At 44.2% G+C, this 18,822-nt stretch overlaps 1 protein-coding gene across 10 annotated transcripts in view; it reads right to left on the bottom strand.

Annotated features, from left to right (window-relative positions):
- The window catches only part of TEAD1 (TEA domain transcription factor 1), an 88,993-nt gene that overhangs the window by 28,953 nt on the left and 41,218 nt on the right, over nt 1-18,822 (bottom strand). For 4 of the 10 annotated variants that reach the window (XM_069965073.1, XM_069965071.1, XM_069965072.1 and 1 more), the window contains exons 3-5: nt 6,337-6,401; nt 3,192-3,254; nt 3,040-3,102 (exon numbers count right to left, since the gene is read on the bottom strand). In XM_069965073.1, coding sequence (XP_069821174.1) covers nt 3,040-3,102; nt 3,192-3,254; nt 6,337-6,401 — 191 coding nt within the window. The remainder of the gene's footprint in view (nt 1-3,039; nt 3,103-3,191; nt 3,255-6,336; nt 6,402-18,822) is intronic. The other 6 variants (XM_069965074.1, XM_069965076.1, XM_069965080.1 and 3 more) reach the window with 3 other exon arrangements.

The raw sequence follows: 18,822 nt of genomic DNA, 5'->3' as shown, positions 1-18,822 counted from the left end.
GAAGCTGGAGGACACTACTGCTGGGGGAAGCTGGAGGACAGTACTGCTGGGGGAAGCTGGAGGACACTATTGCTGGGGGAAGCTGGAGGACACTGCAGCTGGGGGACACTACAGCTGGGGGAAGCTGGGGGACACTACAGCTGCACTGCTGGGGGAAGCTGGAGGCCACTGCACTGCTGGGAAAAGCGGAAGGCCACTGCACTGCTGGGGGAAGCTGGAGGACAGTACTGCTGGGGGAAGCTGGAGGACACGGTACTGCTGGGGGAAGCTGGAGGACACGGCACTGCTGGGGGAAGCTGGAGGACACGGCACTGCTGGGGGAAGCTGGAGGACACTGCACTGCTGGGGGAAGCTGGAGGACACGGTACTGCTGGGGGAAGCTGGAGGACACGGCACTGCTGGGGGAAGCTGGAGGACACGGCACTGCTGGGGGAAGCTGGAGGACACGGCACTGCTGGGGGAAGCTGGAGGACACTGCACTGCTGGGGGAAGCTGGAGGACACTGCACTGCTGGGGGAAGCTGGAGGACACTGCACTGCTGGGGGAAGCTGGAGGACACTGCACTGCTGGGGGAAGCTGGAGGACACTGCACTGCTGGGGGAAGCTGGAGGACACTGCACTGCTGGGGGAAGCTGGAGGACACTGCACTGCTGGGGGAAGCTGGAGGACACTGCACTGCTGGGGGAAGCTGGAGGACACTGCACTGCTGGGGGAAGCTGGAGGACACTGCACTGCTGGGGGAAGCTGGAGGACACTGCACTGCTGGGGGAAGCTGGAGGACACTGCACTGCTGGGGGAAGCTGGAGGACACTACTGGTGGAAGAAGCTGGAGGCCACTACTACTGCACTGTTGGAGAAGCTGGAGGCCACTACTACTGCAATGCTGGGGAAGCTGGAGGCCACTACTGCTGCACTGTTGGGGAAGCTGGAGGCCACTACTACTGCATTGCTGGGGAAGCTGGAGGACACTACTACAAATCAGGATCATCTTTAAATGCATTTACCCCAATTCATCAAAGTCCCTTCTGATACTAAGCGCAGCCAGAGCTCTGCCCATTGTCTAGTAGCAATCATTAAGGGGGAGAATAATATGGCCTCCTCACAGGGCCGGCTCAGGGACTGTGGTTGCCTGGCTCACCGCAGTATTAACAAGGCTGAATTAAGTAACAATAGGTGACCATTTCATCCTGGCAATGGCTCTGGCGTTAGGAAGAATGTACATTCAGAGGTGTCCTGACTCGCTGCCTAATGAGCAGTAATTAATCCATCGCTTTTTTGTGCTTTTCAAAAATGCTGAAGACTTCATTCACATCAAAAGGAATTTTTTTTTTCCAAAAGCTTTCAAACCATTGCTCATTGAACAGGAAACTAAAAGAGCTGGACTATATTTAGCTTACGGAGACTAGTCATCAACATTTCTTTTGCTTGGCTACAGATTATGAATCTAGAACATTTCCAGGGGAGTCATCTGGTGCATGTCTACTGAACGAGCAAAGAAAGGAGAAAAAAGATGGGGCAGAGAACAAGCCATTCATTCCCGCTGCAGTACGCCGGTGAGGAAGGGGTTACACACGCTATTTGAGATCCCATCAGCCTTTTTTTTTATATCTGTTTTAGTTTTTGCAACATGCTCAGGTGTCCATGCAGCCGGTATATTACATGGGTCATAAAGCTACAACCCAACGCATTTCACTCTGCCCTAAAGTTATTGGTCAAGCAAAGGAGTGGAGGCTGCCAGCAGGACTGCAAGACTTCTGAACAAAAAGAAAGACTGCATTCTGGGTTATCAAAGGGGGCGCTTGTCTACCAAGTCCAAATGCTCAGCCAGTGCAGCCACAACTCCAAGCTAGCCACCAAGCAGCACCGCCCAGCATGCTGTGCAGCACATGTGGGCACAGCCCTGCAAGCCCTTCACTGCTGAGGACAGCTGGCACAGTGGGGTTAGTACAGAGGGCAGGCACACTAGTGTTCTATAGTCCTTATCCTTACTAGACATGGTTACTAACCAGCACATCCGCTGCCTTCTGTTCTTTCTAGCTTAGGCAGTAGTACTATGGATGTACTACAGGAATCTGAAGGGTGAAGCCTGCTCAGCAGGTCTTCTGGTTGTAAGCAAATGAAGCGTCCATTACTGGGATGAAAATATCTGAAACTTTTTTACAGTTCCAAGAGCTCTGCTTGCTGTCAGTGAATAGGAGCATTCTTTTTTACACTGTATTCAGTCTAACAATGGATGGTGTGCACTCCGGGGAGATGATAGGTTATAGCAGAGCTGATCCAGTAGAGATCAGGAGAGATAGCAGTCGGCCACAGCCTGCAGTCCTCAAGCTGTTGCAAAACTACAATTCCCAACAGGCCTGGACAGCCTTTGGCTGTCCAGGCCTGATGGGAATTGTAGTTTTGCAACAGCTGGGAGGCCGCAGGTTCCCAATACCTGACCTACAATCTACAGCCAGCTTTCCCTTTATATTTTATGTTCCTATTCACTGACAGCAAGTCGATTTCCTACATTTTGGGACTTTATCCGCCATATTTAATAAAAAGTTGCAGAATTTCACACCACAGTGATTTAGCATTATTTGCATAAAACCCCTTTAAGGTGTAAGCTACAAAGGCGATCATGGGTAAAATTAAATTGTCCATAGCAATGCAACTTTCTTTTTAGAAATTAAAGGATTTTTTTTTTTTATTTTGCACTTTTTTGCAGTCGCCCATTGAGCTTAGTCCTTCCTGTGCTGTGACTGGCCGAGCTCAAGCCTCCTGCAGCAGCAGATACATGATGAGCGCAGCTCTGTAGCTGTTAATTCGCCGCTAATTGATATCTCTGGGCAGACGTGCAGCTAGGGATCTGTAGAGGATATTCACAGTGACTGCTTGCAGAGGAATAGCAGAGCGGGTATTAAGAAATGTAAACAGCTCTCACATGCAGCAAGAAAACTAGGTTACAAGGATGGCAGCACAAAGCATTCACCGGTCACCATGGGAAACAGGAAGTGAGATGCGTAGCAACCACAAGCCCAAAAGCAGAGAAGCGCATACCTTCAGCTTGGAATGAAAATCACGAGATTTCCTTCTGGCAAGAACCTGAATGTGACTAGACACCTGCAGGGTAGGGGGAGGGAGGAAAACAAAGGAAAAAGCCTGTAACCATGGAGATGAAAAGCCCCTACAACTGGGCAAGCCAGACGTACCTTAATGGCGGCTTGGATTTCTCGAACTTTCTTTCTTGCTAAGACCTGTATGTGACTAGACACCTACGGGGTTCAGATTTAAAAATAAATAAATAAAAGAAAAAAAAAAAAAAAAAAAGGAAATTTTTAAATTTATTTTTTTTATTTTGGTAGAAATATGGTGTATTTTTTAGGGACAGCGCACAAGTTCTGCGAGGTATTGACTGTGTGGCACTTAGTAGGGGAGAAAGTTTATAAATATAAAAATAAATAAAAATTTAATTTGAGGGGAAAGAAAAATTGCAAATAAAATTTCTTAATTTAATTCTACTTTTATATTAATGAAATTTCTAGGAGTCTAAATGTTGTGAAGAAAAAAAATTAAAGTTTTTTTAAATTTAATTTGAGGGGAAAAATCTTTGATATAAATGTGTTTTTTTTTTTAATTAATAAAATTGTACTTTAATATATATATATATATATATATATATATATATATATATATATATATATAAATTCTTTTTTTTTTTCCTTTAATTCTGTCACTCTTTGGTGGAAAAGAATTTGTTCCTTTTACAAAAAAACAAATATAATCTTATTTATTTATTTTAATAACTCTACCACTTTAACTGGGAATCAAAAAAGAAAAAAAAAGAAAAAAAAAAAGGAAAATAGTTGACAATATATTTTGAATGAAATTTTCAAATATTAAAAAGACGGAGGCCTGTATGACATTTTTTGCTCCCATTGTAAGTCCTGGTCTGGCCGTGGGTCTAAATGACCCGAGGGAAGCCATGATGATGATCTATAATGTTATTAGCTTGGATCTCTAGACCTGCAGTGGTAATACAGATGCATAAATGTGACAGCATTACACATATAAATACAGAATTTAAAAAAAAAATTAAAATAAATTCCTATTTTTTAATGAGGTTATGATCAAAATTTATTAACAAGGAATAATAAGTATGAGATGGCAGCTGTTGACCTGGGCACAAATCTTGATGACTTTACTTTTCCATAGGGATGGGGGAACCTACAAGCCCTGTAGCTGTTGCAAAACTACAATTTCCATCACGCCTGGACAGCCTTCGGCCTCAAACTGGTGCAGAACTACAACTTCCATCATGCCTGGACAGACTTAAGTCTGTCCAGGCATGATGGAAGTTGTAGTTCTGCACCAGTTGGAGGCCTGAAGGTTCCCCCATCCCTGCTCTACTATGGCCTTGTTCTTAACATCCTCCATAAAACCATATACAGACAATACAGCAGTGACAATTTTGCAATGTTCTGGTATTAGACAACGTTCTATAAACCCGCTTATTACGTTTTACTACTCGGTGCTGGGACTTTTTGGGGAGGGGCTGAACTTGTCCCGCTTAATATTCATCAGAGAAGTGGCTGCATTGTAATGGAGCACAATCCCGGCTTTCTCTCCGATACTAATTGAATGGAGAGGCAGCCCGGAGTTAAGGAGCGGCGGGCCGTGCTGACTCATCACAGGCTTTTCTTGTGGCTCCTGTCACATTCTATGCGTGCCAATGTAAGGGGCCTATTGTTCCTGGACGCCATGCCCCTGTAAACACAACACCACTCAGGGGGCCCGGGCTGCCGGCAGGTAACGCTGAATGTTAATGAACACGGCTAATGAGGGCTCAACAGGAAAAAGCCAAAGGGAATGCTTTTCTCTAAGCCGTAGTTACACAGGGGAGCGGATTGCAGCCTACACCTCCATACAACAACCTGCAGGGACTCCATAGGCAGCCATATTGGGTCCAACAAGTATTTTATAACACCAAACAAGGGGGAGATATGTCATGGTGCACCTGCAGGCCTGGGCCCTTGTTCTTGCGTTACCTTCATATTATTTACTGTGGTTTTACTGGTAACTATGCTATGAGCGGAACTCACAAGCTGAAGTGGATTCACACCACAATAGTGCATTTACACAACTATATATCGTGTATTAGTTAACTGCTATAGGAACAGTAAAATAAGAAATGTAATGTGGGTACACAGTTCTAGCAGAATAGTGAGTGCAGCTCTGGAGTATAATACAGGATGTAATTTAGGATTACGACAATAATGTACATACACAGTGTTAGTGTGAATCCGCTTGAGTTGTATAGACAGCTCTGTGTTTCTGTAATTTTCTATCACATCATGCAACGTGCAACGTTCTAATGCTTAAAGCTATTTCATATGGTTCTTGAAATCCTAAAATATTGTACAAACACAAGTTCCATAAGTTTTACCATGAGTAAATCCTCAGATTATACTGCCCAGGACTGGTCAGCACTAGGTGTATCCCTTACACAGGGCAGCATAACCTGATGATAGAGAAGCCAACAAGTGTCACAAAGGCATCCACATGTTATCCGGCTGTGTACAGGGTATGGGCGGCGTGAAGATCACAGGATGAAACTATTTCACAGGACAATTATCGTTCGCATAATTGTTAACGATAAACGATCGCTATTGCGAAAGACCTGAAATCGTTCACCCATTTACATGGAACGAAAATCTTTACTTATGATCGTTCTTGCTGTCGTCTCATCGTCGCTATTGCGTTCGTCACTACTGCGAACGACGTCTTATTCAATGCGAACGAGCAACAATAAAATATAGGTCCAGGTCTTATTAAACGATCAACGATTTCTCGTTCTGTCGTTAATGGTTAACTGCTATTCAACTGAATGATTATAGCTTAGATTCAAACGATTTAACGATAATCGGAATGATAATTGTGCCGTGGAATAGGGCCCTTATACTGTACAGGATCTAACCAATAACCATATAGACTCCCTGTAGCATAGGTGGAACAACCCAGGAGAGGGCGACTATAGTATTCTTCAATGGGCTTAATGATGGAAACTGCCTTCCATGATGACTATATCACCAGTGCTGTGATCCCCTACATTATATGTGACTGGTACCAGCCGCCTCTCTTATAACGCTCCAGCACTATTATAAGCTATTGATGTCTTTTAGTATTTGGCAGTGAGTGTAGTGTCTGATCTCAGGAGCCGGTCATGCACATTTGTGAGTGAATCACTTGTGGCAGAACATCATCAATTTTCATGCATTTGATCAGAGTTGATAAATCGCACAATTTCTCAGCATCCACCATGTCACAAAGAAGAGCAGAGAGAATCAAATGCATTACCTGCTTCCTGGTCCGCGTCTTCCCTGTCCGTAACTTGATGTATCGTGCTATCAATTCATTCCTACCTGAAATAGCAAATGGAAAAGTCAATATACAGAAGATTACATGTGAAATAAGCAACTTACATGGCAGGAAAAAGCCAAGAATGGTCTGGTACTTACTATACACTATATTGTGCTAGCCCATATACTATAAATGCAGCAGCGAATATACATACTAATATAACAGCCCTTCTACATCTCATAAGATTCGTCAAGGGAGTACATGCCATAGACCAGTCCAGCTGTTACAAAACTACAAATCCCAGCATGCACTGATTTTTTTGATGAGAGCACGCATTAAATACTGGTGGGGAACCTTTGGCCCTCCAGCTGTTGCAAAACTACAATTCCCATCATATCTGGCCAGCCTTAGGCTGTGCAAGCATGATGGGAATTGTAGTTCTGCAACAGCCAGAGGGGCAAGGGTTCCCAGTCCCTGCATTAAATCAATGACCTGCCACTTGTGGCTCTCAAGTTTTTGAAAAACTACAACTCCCAGCAAGCAGTGATTTTACAATAAGTGCATGGATTACATCAATGATCAGCAACCTGTAGAAAAACTACAACTCCCAGCATGCCCTGATTTAATCATGAGTGCATGAGTGCATTAAATCATCTGCAACTTGTATTGCTATCTGCAACAGCTGGAGGGTCACAGGTTGGGGAACACAGTCACAGAGGCATGATCTATAGAACCTGTGGCTCTCCAGCTGTGATAAAACAATTGCCAGCATGAAGCCTGCAGATGTCCAGCCCTGCCGGTCATTCCCTACTATAACAGCATTGGCTTCTGCAGCTGCTATATGGTCCATGGAGAAGGGGTCCTAGCTGAGGTTGGCGACATCCAAGATTTCAAAGGCTAGCACTTCTCCTTGTAAGACCCATGTTTTTAAATGCAGCAGAGAGGCAGCGTCAGCCATAGGAACTGTATGGAAGCAACACAAATTCGTGCACTGCTCCAGCAGTGACCAGAGAGTGTGCTGGAACATAATATTATACATGTTATATACTGTTTATGATACATTTATTTACACAATGCGCATCTACTAAATGCTGTATACTTGCCGCTTTGTGGTCAATGCAAAAACAGTGATGGAAGTGTGGATGAGAATGAGAACGACAACTGAGCGGCAATAAAAGTGAGCAGTCCTACTGTGTTTTCCCGATAATAAGACAGGGTCTTATATTAATTTTTGCTACCACAGATGCACTAGGGGATGTCTTATTTTTCCATGAAGAATTCACATGTCACATGCACAGCAGGGACAGAGCATACGGTATGGTGGCTTCAGGCCACCAGGGGGAGATTATCACAGAACACTCGTACAGCACAGCAGGGACAGCGTATGGTAAGGCAGCTTCCAGACACCAGGGGGAGCTCATCACAGAACACTCATTCATCACAGTAGGGACAGCGTATGGTAAGGCCGCTTTACGCCACAAGGGGGAGCTCACCACAGCAGAGTCGTCCAGCACAGCAGGGGCAGCGTACGGTATAGCAACTCACCACAGCACACTCGTACAGCACAGCAGCGTCAGCGTACAGTACAACACCGTCAGAGTACAGTATGGCGGCTTCTGGCCACCAGGGGGAGCTCACCATAGCACACTCATACATCACAGTAGGGACACCATATGGTAAGGCGGCTTCACGCCGCCAGGGGGAGGTCACCACAGCAGAGTCGTCCAGCACAGCAGGGACAGTGTACGGTATGGCAGCTTCAAGCCACCAGGGGCAGCTCACCACAGTACACTCGTGCAGCACAGAAGGGACAGCGTACAGTACGGCGGCTTCTGGCCACCAGGGGGAGCTCACCACAGCACACTCGGACAGCACAGCATGAATATAGCATCAGAATAAAGTTCATATGCCACAGCTGAGGAACGAGCTGCCTACATAAAGTGCGGATTTAGAACACTTTACAGGCTCTTCACACCCTGTTTGAACGTTGGCACCTGTAGCGATGCGTGACCCCAGTATAATGATACTACTGGCTGTATAATGCATAGACGCGGCTGTCCTCCTCGGCCCTGCTCACCTGTGACATTGTGAGTAAACATCAGCCGCGTCTACCTGGAATGCTGAGAATTTCTCGTCACCTTAGAGAGTAAACAGAGAAGCAGTTCACAGACATAACAAGCTCCGCTATCCAGCAACATATCAAGGGATTGCAGAGCGGCCTACAACTCCCATGGTACATCGTACAAACAACATTGATCTGCCGCTTTAGCACAGGGTAGCATTATACGCCATTACATAACACACCGCCAACGCCAACACTGTGATAATCAATCAGTGCAGCGGGCACAATGCCTTCTATAGCAGCATACACTCCTGCCTGGCCACCTGAAATAGCCACAATAATAAGCTTAGGAACAATAGCGAGGGAATACGGTATACAGCACCAGGGCCCTGGGTACCAGTCATCACCTCTGCAAGTTTTCCAGTTTCTTCTCATGGGCCGAGTTCACACCAGTATAATAGGAGTATGTAATATATAGTATAATATCAGTCTCATGCCCCGGCCCCCTGCTGGTGTGATGATGGGGTGCACACTGCCCCCTGCTGGTGTGATGATGGGGGGAGGACACACTGCCCCCTGCCATTGTGATGATGTGGGGAGGACACACTACCCCCTACCATTGTGATGATGTGGAGAGGACACACTACCCCCTGCTGCTGTGATGTTGTGGAGGGGGACTTACTGCCCCCTGCTGGTGCCATGATGTGAAAAAGACACACTGCCCCCTGCTGGAGTGCTGATGTAGTAGCCATCACATAAGACCGTGGCCTACCCCTTGTAGTGATAAGACGATATGTGCAGGAGATCCTGCCACCACATGTGTTGTCTCTTATGGCTTCCAGCTGCAGGATAATGCTCATCCAGGAACGTCCCCGCCAGACTAACACTTCCTTGTCTGCCCCGTCACCAGATTTATCAGCCATCGAGACCGCGTCACAGCATCTACAGGCAAATGTGGCACATAATCCAATATGGAAACCATATCCTCCATGCCCAACTGTATCTCATCTTGTATCCAGGTGTCCAATGATATGTCATGTTTTATATAGGTGTCCAACTATATCTCTTCTTGTATCTTGGGTTAGAGGTGACAGGGTTCCAAGCCTCCTTACATAAACATAAACCACCTCTATACAGTATAAACCTTTATTCCATTCCAACCCTTCCTTGGTGCATTACTTCTCTTTAACAATGAGTGTGTCAGTGTCTATAAGCAAAGACGCCAGACGCCCATTTGATTCTTCTATCCGGAGACACGACTTTCCACCATTTCCCATTGTCCTGCTTTTCCATACTGTGATTTGAATCTCCCGCCTCGGCCGTCACAAGAGGCACGCTTCTCAAATCCCAGCTCCCCCTTCACTTTTCTATGAAATCCGCTTAGTCATGAAAGCCTTTAAGCCCACAAAAAAAGGGATGGGGTGGGTCGGAGGGGAGTTTCTGCAAGTCAACAAGGAGTTAAGTAGTTGCAGGCGGTAAGTAGTGGGGTGCACCGTCAGAATGAATCTATTCTCAGATAATGGAAATATTACAAGCAGGTGCTTAGGTAGAGAGCTGACACTGGGAGGAGAGGGGCTGGCGGGGTCGGGCACACTGCTGCAGAGGGGGCTTCACCACCAGGGGTCACGTGACAAGGGCCAATAAACAGCATCTGGGGACTTTCAATTACAGCCCTCACCCAGCATGCCTGCACTGTAATCTCTACCAGATGAGGCTCAGGCCTCGCTATTTTCAATAATTCACACACTGTGTACACATAACATGACAATAAGGGCATTCATGCGGCCGCCTGATTCGCAGATCAAAGCTCCCAAATGGGCGGCTGTAGGCATGCTTACTGCTGAATTATTCATTCTTTTCACAGGCTTGGAAAAAAAAATGCTCAGCAGGACTTGGCCGCTCCAGGCCCTTTCCTGTGCCGTACGCTGAACTCTGAAACTGAAAGGGAAGTGGTGAAACAACCATCCCACCGAAATAGAGATTAACGCCGGCAACAAATGAAATAATCCGCTGCAGAACCGCCGGCTCCAGAGACACAGGAGGGACGGCAACAAAACTGCTTCCCCTAAGATGCCTGCAACCGGCTGTGTACCGGACCCGCATGTAGCCGAGAACCAACAAGGGTCAATGGCTCCATACTGCCCCACATGAATGTTTTCATCAGATAAATGCATAGCGCCCATGTTTGTACTATATATATATATATATATATATATATATATATATATATATATATATATATATATATATATACACACACACACACATATATATAGGCGGAGGTCACGTGTACAGGCTTCTTTCCTTTATAGGAAATTTTATGCAATCTGTGAAAAGACATTAAGATGTCACATTGGGATTTACCCATACAGCAGGTATGTGGAACCTTTGGCCCTCCAGCTGTTGCACAACTGCAATTCCCATCATGCCTTAGCTAAAGCTTTGGCTGTCCAGGCATGATGGGAATTGTAGTAGTGCAACGGCTGGAGGGCCGAAGGTTCCACATACCTGTAATACAGCATGGCTACAGCCATACCAGGTTAGTAAGACACAGCAGAGACTCTGATGTAAGCGATAGGAAGCCATCTATATTACAGATATAAATCCCGACCAGACTGCGGGTCTACAGATCCAAACTAAAAGCAGCACCGTCATCTATAATGCTATCAGTTTAGGCCATTGAACATGTAGCCTCTGTCCATATTATGTTAATGAACTTGGGGTATATTCACATATAGCGATCAAATCTTAATTTTGTTCCCCAGCTAATTAAAAGGGGAACTCCAGCATTTTTTCTCCTTTTAAATCAACTGGTTTCTATTATATATATTTGTAATTTACTTCCATTTAAAAAAAATTGCTTAAAGGGGTACACCAGCAGAAAAATTCTTTCCAACCAACTGGTAACAGAAAGTTATATAGATTTCAAATATACTTCTATTTACAAATCTATATAACTATCTGATACCAGTTTGTTGAAAAGAAAATTTATTTTGCTGGTGTACCCCTTTTAAGCAAAATTCACTATGTGAACACAATTGAAGAGCTAGTGGAGTGGAGGAACAACCCCATCAGGACGTTCACTTCTGCTGATGACCACTGCAGTATAGTGCTGTATATATCACATTTATGTATATTTTATACAGCACGCCACCAACAGCCTAGCAAGACATATAAACAGGGACTATAATAAAAAGTGTGCACGTGTGTGTGTGTGTGTGTATGTACATACATACATACATACACACAAACACACATACATATATATACACATATACATATATACAGACAGACATACATACATATACACACACACACACACAGACACCTTTAGTGTATGTCCACCTGTTACACCCCAGGATAGAGTCAGACATTGATATAGACCACAATCATCCTCGACTCTTCTTGACCATTTTTCTTTTTTCTTTCCTATAAAAGATGGAAATTGCTGGAAGCTTTTGTAGGTTTGGAGTGCTTTGTGTAATTATATTAGGGTTTCATGGCCGTCAATCAGAGGCAAAACAGCAGGATGAACTAGGTGTGACCTCCCCTTGTAGGGAGCGCCTGCTGCTAACCAGCTGTGCACGGTGTACGCTGCACTCCGCTCAATGCTTCCCTTCAAATCACAATGATCTCTGCAACTTCTAAAACCCAGCAATTGTTATTGAAACCCTGCCTACAAAGGGCGAGCAGAGCGGCCATTGAGGCCCCGTCCGGAGGCAGCTGACACTTCATTCACTGACAAATCTAATTTAGCAGCTACAAGGCTGGAGGGGGAGGACTGCTGTAAAGATGGCCGCGCTCTCTCTCTGCTTGAGATTTGGGTCAATAAGAATGTGATACCTGCAGAGAGGGAGCGTGAACCTGCTCATAAGAATATCCAGCAGTATTATATAGATGAAAGGACACACAATATATTGATACAATGGGAGCTTCCTGTATCAATCTGCACTGATGCAACTGTAACAGATTATTGTGAATCTAGAAAAAACACAGCCCCATACACCCCAACAGGCGGAGAGGTGGGGGCACAATCTCCATACTGACAGAATCCATCTGTATAAGGAGGTCACACGTTTAACACCTTAATATGACAATGTCGCTTTAAGAACAATACAGGAGATCCTTAAAGGGATCAGAGGAAGCCGAATCTATTTGTACTTTGTATTTCATTCCTGACAAATATTTGGCGCTGGATTTCTTCCTATGTTTTCTGGTTGTGTGACCGCAGAGGCACAATTACAACAATGTCAAAACACAGCTGCATGTCGGCACAGGCTCATCGCCTATAGGTAAGAGCAGAGCATCTCAGCAATGCTCCTCATTCTGCTTCCTTTCCATTTTTAGTTATACTCAGGAATCCTCAAAATGTGCCAGCATAGCCGCGATCCTGCTCAGAAAGTTCCCAGACTGAGGAGGAGGAGGAGGAGCTGCTTCCCATCTGCGACATTGATGCAAAATTAAAAAAAAAAACTTTTTATTCCCAGTTTGTTTACTTAGTACTTTGTTATCTGGATAGAAGCCTGGTCACTGATCACATGACTCCTGATGACAGCAAGAACAAATTACAGATTTTTGTTGATGGAAACCGTCAGCAGGTTTGTCTTTAGAGAACTCCTGAACAGGTTACAGATTCTATTAGGCAGGTGGAGGGTATTGGTTTCTCTTACATTAGTTTTATGGATTAACCAGTTACAGTCTGACCTAGGATGGACCTCAGAAGATCAACCTGTGTGCAGACCCTGACCACACTAGGAAATGACATCACAACAGGGAGTGTAGCCCTGGAGTATAATGCAAGAGGATGGAAGACATCAGGATCAGTAGTGTAATGTATGTACACAGTGACCCCACCAGCAGAATAGTGAGTGCAGCTCTGGGGTATAATACAGGATGTAACTCAGGATCAGTAATGTATGTACACAGTGACCCCACCAACAGAATAGTGAGTGCAGCTCTGGAGTATAATACAGGATGTAACTCAGGATCAGTAATGTAATGTATGTACACAGTGACCCCACTAACAGAATAGTGAGTGCAGCTCTGGGGTATAATACAGGATGTAACTCAGGATCAGTAATGTAATGTATGTACACAGTGACCCCACCAGCAGAATAGTGAGTGCAGTTCAGGAGTATAATACAGGATGTAACTCAGGATCAGTAATGTACGTACACAGTGACCCCACCAGCAGAATAGTGAGTGCAGCTCTGGAGTGTAATACAGGATGTAACTCAGGATCAGTACAGGATCAGTAATGTAATGTATGTACACAGTGACCCCACCAGTAGAATAGTGAGTGCAGCTCTGGAGTGTAATACAGGATGTAACTCAGGATCAGTAATGTAATGTATGTACACAGTGACCCCACCAGCAGAATAGGGAGTGCAGCTCTGGAGTATAATACTCCCGGATCAGTACAGGAGAAGTAATGCAATATATTTAAGGGGTCTAGCGCAAAAAAAAATTATTTCAAATTAACTGGTGTCAGAAAGTTATATAGATTTGTAAATTACTTCAATTTAAAAATGTCAAGTCTTCCTATACTTATCAGCTGCTTATCAGGAAGTGGTGTATTCTCTCCAGTCTGACACAGTGCTCTCTGCTGCCACCTCTGTCCATGTCAGGAACTTTCCAGAGCAGCAGCGAATCCTCATAGAAAACTTATCCTGCTCTGGGCAGTTCCTGACATGGACAGAGGTGGCAGCAGAGAGCACTGTGTGTGAAAGTAAATAAAACACCAGGACATACCTGCAGGACATACAGCAGCTGTTAAGTATGGGAAGACCTGAGATTTTTAAATAGAAGTAATTTACAATATGACTTTCTGACACCTGTTGATTTGAAATTAATTTTTTTTTTGCTGGACAACCCCTTTAAGCATGTAACAAGCATGCTATGTAAATAATTTATACAATAGTCGTAAGGTGGACATACAATCTTTTTCCTGAGACACTTGCCTGACAGCTTTCTATGTTCTCTATGACCTGTAGGGGTGAATGTCAGTGGTTCTGTATCCTTTGTGTGTGAGGATTTGTTTTTCAGACGCACACAAAAGAAAACAACGTTGTATTCAGGGAGAGAAATCTTTGTGGCACATTATAGTTGTGCTCAACATTTCTGAACCTTGACAGAAAAATGTTTGTTTGAGGGGATTGGTGGGTCTCTCCCCCGGTTCATTCCGGTAATATTGTCGTAGTTGATTTTTTTCCCTTCGTTTCTTTCATATGAAGCAAGGACACGGGGCTTGATGATAAGTGACACCTTTTAGAGCCGCATTTCACATTTTGTCTTTGTCAGTCTCGGGTTTATCTGTCTTTTTCTTTACAAAACGATAAAAAGCGCTGTATGGGAATTTGTTCTTTAAAAAATAATAATACCTGAACAATGAGAACCAAGGACACAAGTGTTTTTCTGCTGCACGAATGAGAAGACGCACCTGGTTATTTAGTCACTATTTCTCCTTTTTTCATGTCCATTACAAAGTTTCTATCTAATGGAAGTGTATGATGGAAGATTGGGGGGGGGGGGCTGTCGGATTCATACACTTATTTTTTTATTTTTTTTATAGACCTTATGGTCTTGCATCCAGATGGACAATGATTTACAGCAGGGATGGGGAACCTTTGGCCCTCCAGGTATGATAAGAGTTGTAGTTTTGCCAAAGCTGGAGGGCCACAGGTTCCCCATTCTTGATTTACAGGCCAGTTTCTCAGTCTATTGCAGGGATGGGAAACCTTGGCTCTTCAGCTGTTGCAGAACTACAACTCCCATCATGCCTGGACAGCCAAAGCTTAAGCTGTCCAGGCATGATGGGAGTTGCAGGTTTGCAGGGCCACAGGTTCCCCATCCCTTGTCTACTGTCACAACACACCAGTACCACATGCAGACCAGCTCCAGGTAGTATACGGTTATATCAGCAGCCTTTGATCACACATCCAGGTCTCAGCCTTCCTGATGCCCAGGCCAATCACTTATAATGGTTTACTACTACAATAACCTTTTACAATCCAAACAGGTAAAGAATGCATCAATCACCAATGCGTCAATCATTTACCCATGGTGCCATCCACCACTGCAGGGCATGAACCAGCCTCATCTCTACTGAACATACAAGAGGAAAATACCAGCTGTGTGGCCAAATGCACAGAGGAATACATTCTATTGCTTCCTGTTATCAGCCAATTTAGACAGGAAAGTATGACTATATACATTATATACACGACTATATACCCTGTATCCCAGTAGTCAGACCCCTACTGATCAGATACTGAATACACAATCTATCACATTGACTGATATCTCTCCTTCCTCTTACAATGTATAAAATAAGATGCTGCAGGAAACCACCATCACTAAGCTATCTCTGTGCTCGGAATGGAGATCAGTATCAGAAACTATGGTAATTCTCCAATATAGGATATGTAGGCTCTCTGTCTATGAGCCAGAGACACCTTATATACAACCATATCCAATAACATCACTGTTGAGAACAAAGACACCCAGTCCAATCGGACATAAGTAAAGGCGCTATTACACGGAACGATTATCGTTTAAAAATTCGCTAAAACGATTAAAATGAACGATTATCTGTCCGTTTAATAACACCCAACAATGAAACGACTGATGAGAAATCGTTCATTATGTTTTTTTTAACATGTTGAAAAAATATCGCTGGTAGTTCACCGATTGTTCACATATTTGTTCGGGTAATAAGTCGTTCGCCGATAAAACATGTTGTGTGGGCCGTCCTGAGGAACGATTAAACGAACGTATAACGACGTAAAAGCAACCGTTCAAAACAGAAATTGGTGAATGCAATAACCTTAGAATCGTTTATTAAAAAAATCGATAGTTATTGCTAGCGAACAATCGTTATAGCGAATCTTTGAACGATAACCGCTACATGTAATACAGCCTTTAGGTTGGGTTCACACGGCCATAATATAGATGCAGTTTTGCATTCTTAAAGGGGTATTAAAGTGGTAAAAAAAAACAAAAACGTTCAAATCAACCAGTGTCAAAAAGCGACAGATTTGTAATTTACTTCGATTAAAAAATCTTCAGTCTTCCAGTCTCCCAGTACTTATCAGCTGCTGGATGTCCTGCAGGAAGTGGTCTATTCTCTCCAGTCTGACACAGTGCTCTTTGCTGCCACCTCTGTCCATGTCAGGAACTGTCCAGAGCAGGAAAGGTTTTCTATGGGGATTTTCTGCTGCTGTGGACAGTTGATTTGAAAGAATTTTTTTTTTCCACTAGTGCACCCCGTTAATACGGCCACAAGTCCTGCCCCGACTCGAGGTCTTCTGACGCGTACTGACAGCTGTCACTGTGGGTCTTCAGACCTGTGGTTAGGCCAGGATTGAGACTGTATTAGGGATGCAGAAATGCGGATGTATTATACAAGCATGAACTTATTGTAAAGAAACAAAAACAAAACAAAACAAAAAAAAACACACTAGTCTGGTGCCACTTATCTGTGTATATACTCAACAATAAAAACTGCAATGCAACACTAAGCAGGGCAAGCCGTAGGGTTATGCAGGTCGAGGAAGTAGCGCATGGCACTAAGGTCTCCAGATGATCACCTACAGACACATCTAGCGACACGTGGAAGGGGCTGCAATGATATAAAAGACAGATCAAAAGTAATTTTTTTTTTGCTCCCAACATAAAATTGAGGGTGAAAGCTGTGAATATCGCCTTGCTGTGCCATTTTTTTGAGGTAGGGGCTGCGTTTGCTTTGGCCGTCATTTCTTGGTTGCCATCCTCGGCATGCGGCTGGTAACATCTCGGTGACAAACGATTTTAATTCTTCCCACCCTACTCCGACGCTAATGACAGACAGCGTCCCGGCAGTCACATCTCACGACCGGGTTATTGATGCTCCAGTGGTTTGTAAAGATCTGCTCTTGGGCTCATCGGGAAGAGCCTGCTGCACATTGCCAGATTCTCCCCGCGCTTCCAGCAGCCGCTGATCAGGGAAGAATGACTTTGCCGCCCGGAGCATAGTGTTACGTGCCGATTCCTTTTTAACAAATAATAATAAGTTTGACTTTTCATTTACACATTCTGCCAATTGCTAACAAGTTTCCATCTTGCTCAAACACCAGATTGATTGTAAGAAATTGAAAATATTGATTTAACCCTCTGCCTGATCTGCACGGCGGAGCCCTGCTAGCGGAGTCTTAGCACATTACAATTGGTTGGCTGTAATTCCTCAGGGCCTCAATAATAACTACCGCACTTTGTCTTCTTATCTACTGAAATTATGCTGCCAGTTGTCAGAGTCAATTCTGCATCATTGGAAACTGCTCTCCATCAAGATACGCGGCTAATAGACGATGACACAGCAAGTCGGGAGTTAATAGACGGGCCGATCGGCGGTATAATGAATGGTGTTAATTGTTCCCCGGTGTCAGGACAATAATTGACTGGACACCATCGAGCGCATTAGTTTCCTCATTGACCAGGAGTGAAGGGGAGAGGGGCGAATGTCAATGACAAAGGGCGCTATAGACAATATATAAGTATATCTATCAGGAGATGTAATTGTAGCACCTGGTAACCAGTCACTAATATCATTGATTTCATTAATCTGGATAGAGTTGCATCCAGGCAATGAGCCGTAATGACACTGTAATTGTGGAGGGAATTACTAGGTTTAATCACAGTTAGGGTAATGGCTTATCACGGCTACACGGATAATGTATGACCGTCCCCTCCCCGGCCTCATACTGAGAGCTGACAGCCAATGACCCGCAGATTGCTTCATATACACATCTCCATCATTCACAGTCTAAGAACTAATATCAGGAAATTAGAGAACAAATGAGGACGAGGAGATAACACGACCCGAACCTCACTGCTCCCATCTATCAATATGAGAGGCATCATAAAAGGGATCAGTAATGTATGTACACAGTGACCCCACCAGCAGAATAGTGAGTGCAGCTCTGCAGTATAATACAGGATGTAACTTAGGATTAGTAATGTAATGTATGTACACAGTTACCCCACCAGCAGAACAGTGAGTGCAGCTCTGGAGTATAAATACAGGATGGAACTGAGGATCAGTAATGTATATACACAGTGACCCCACCAGTAGAATAGTGAGTGCAGCTCTGGAGTATAATGTAAGTACACAGTATAAGGTACAGGTATTATGGCTATAGAAGAATGCTGCAGAACGTCAGATTCCATACAGTCTGCATTCTATACGCTGCAGCAGATTACTTTCTATTGTTTCCTCCTAGATTTGCAGGGAGTTTGGAATTCCTGGGACAGCCCTGTACTCCACCATGTGACTCCTATGACATAAAGAGAACGGTGCTGGTAATTACAGTATATGAGGGAATTGGGTTTTCTGAAGTCATCTCCTTTTATAGTCTGCATTGCTCTTTCAGACCGTGAACTTTATC

Source organism: Dendropsophus ebraccatus, chromosome 4 (assembly GCF_027789765.1).
Source record: "Dendropsophus ebraccatus isolate aDenEbr1 chromosome 4, aDenEbr1.pat, whole genome shotgun sequence".
NCBI lineage: Eukaryota > Metazoa > Chordata > Amphibia > Anura > Hylidae > Dendropsophus > Dendropsophus ebraccatus.
Note: the sequence above shows the minus strand (reverse complement) of the source record. Positions and strands in the feature narration are given on the sequence as shown.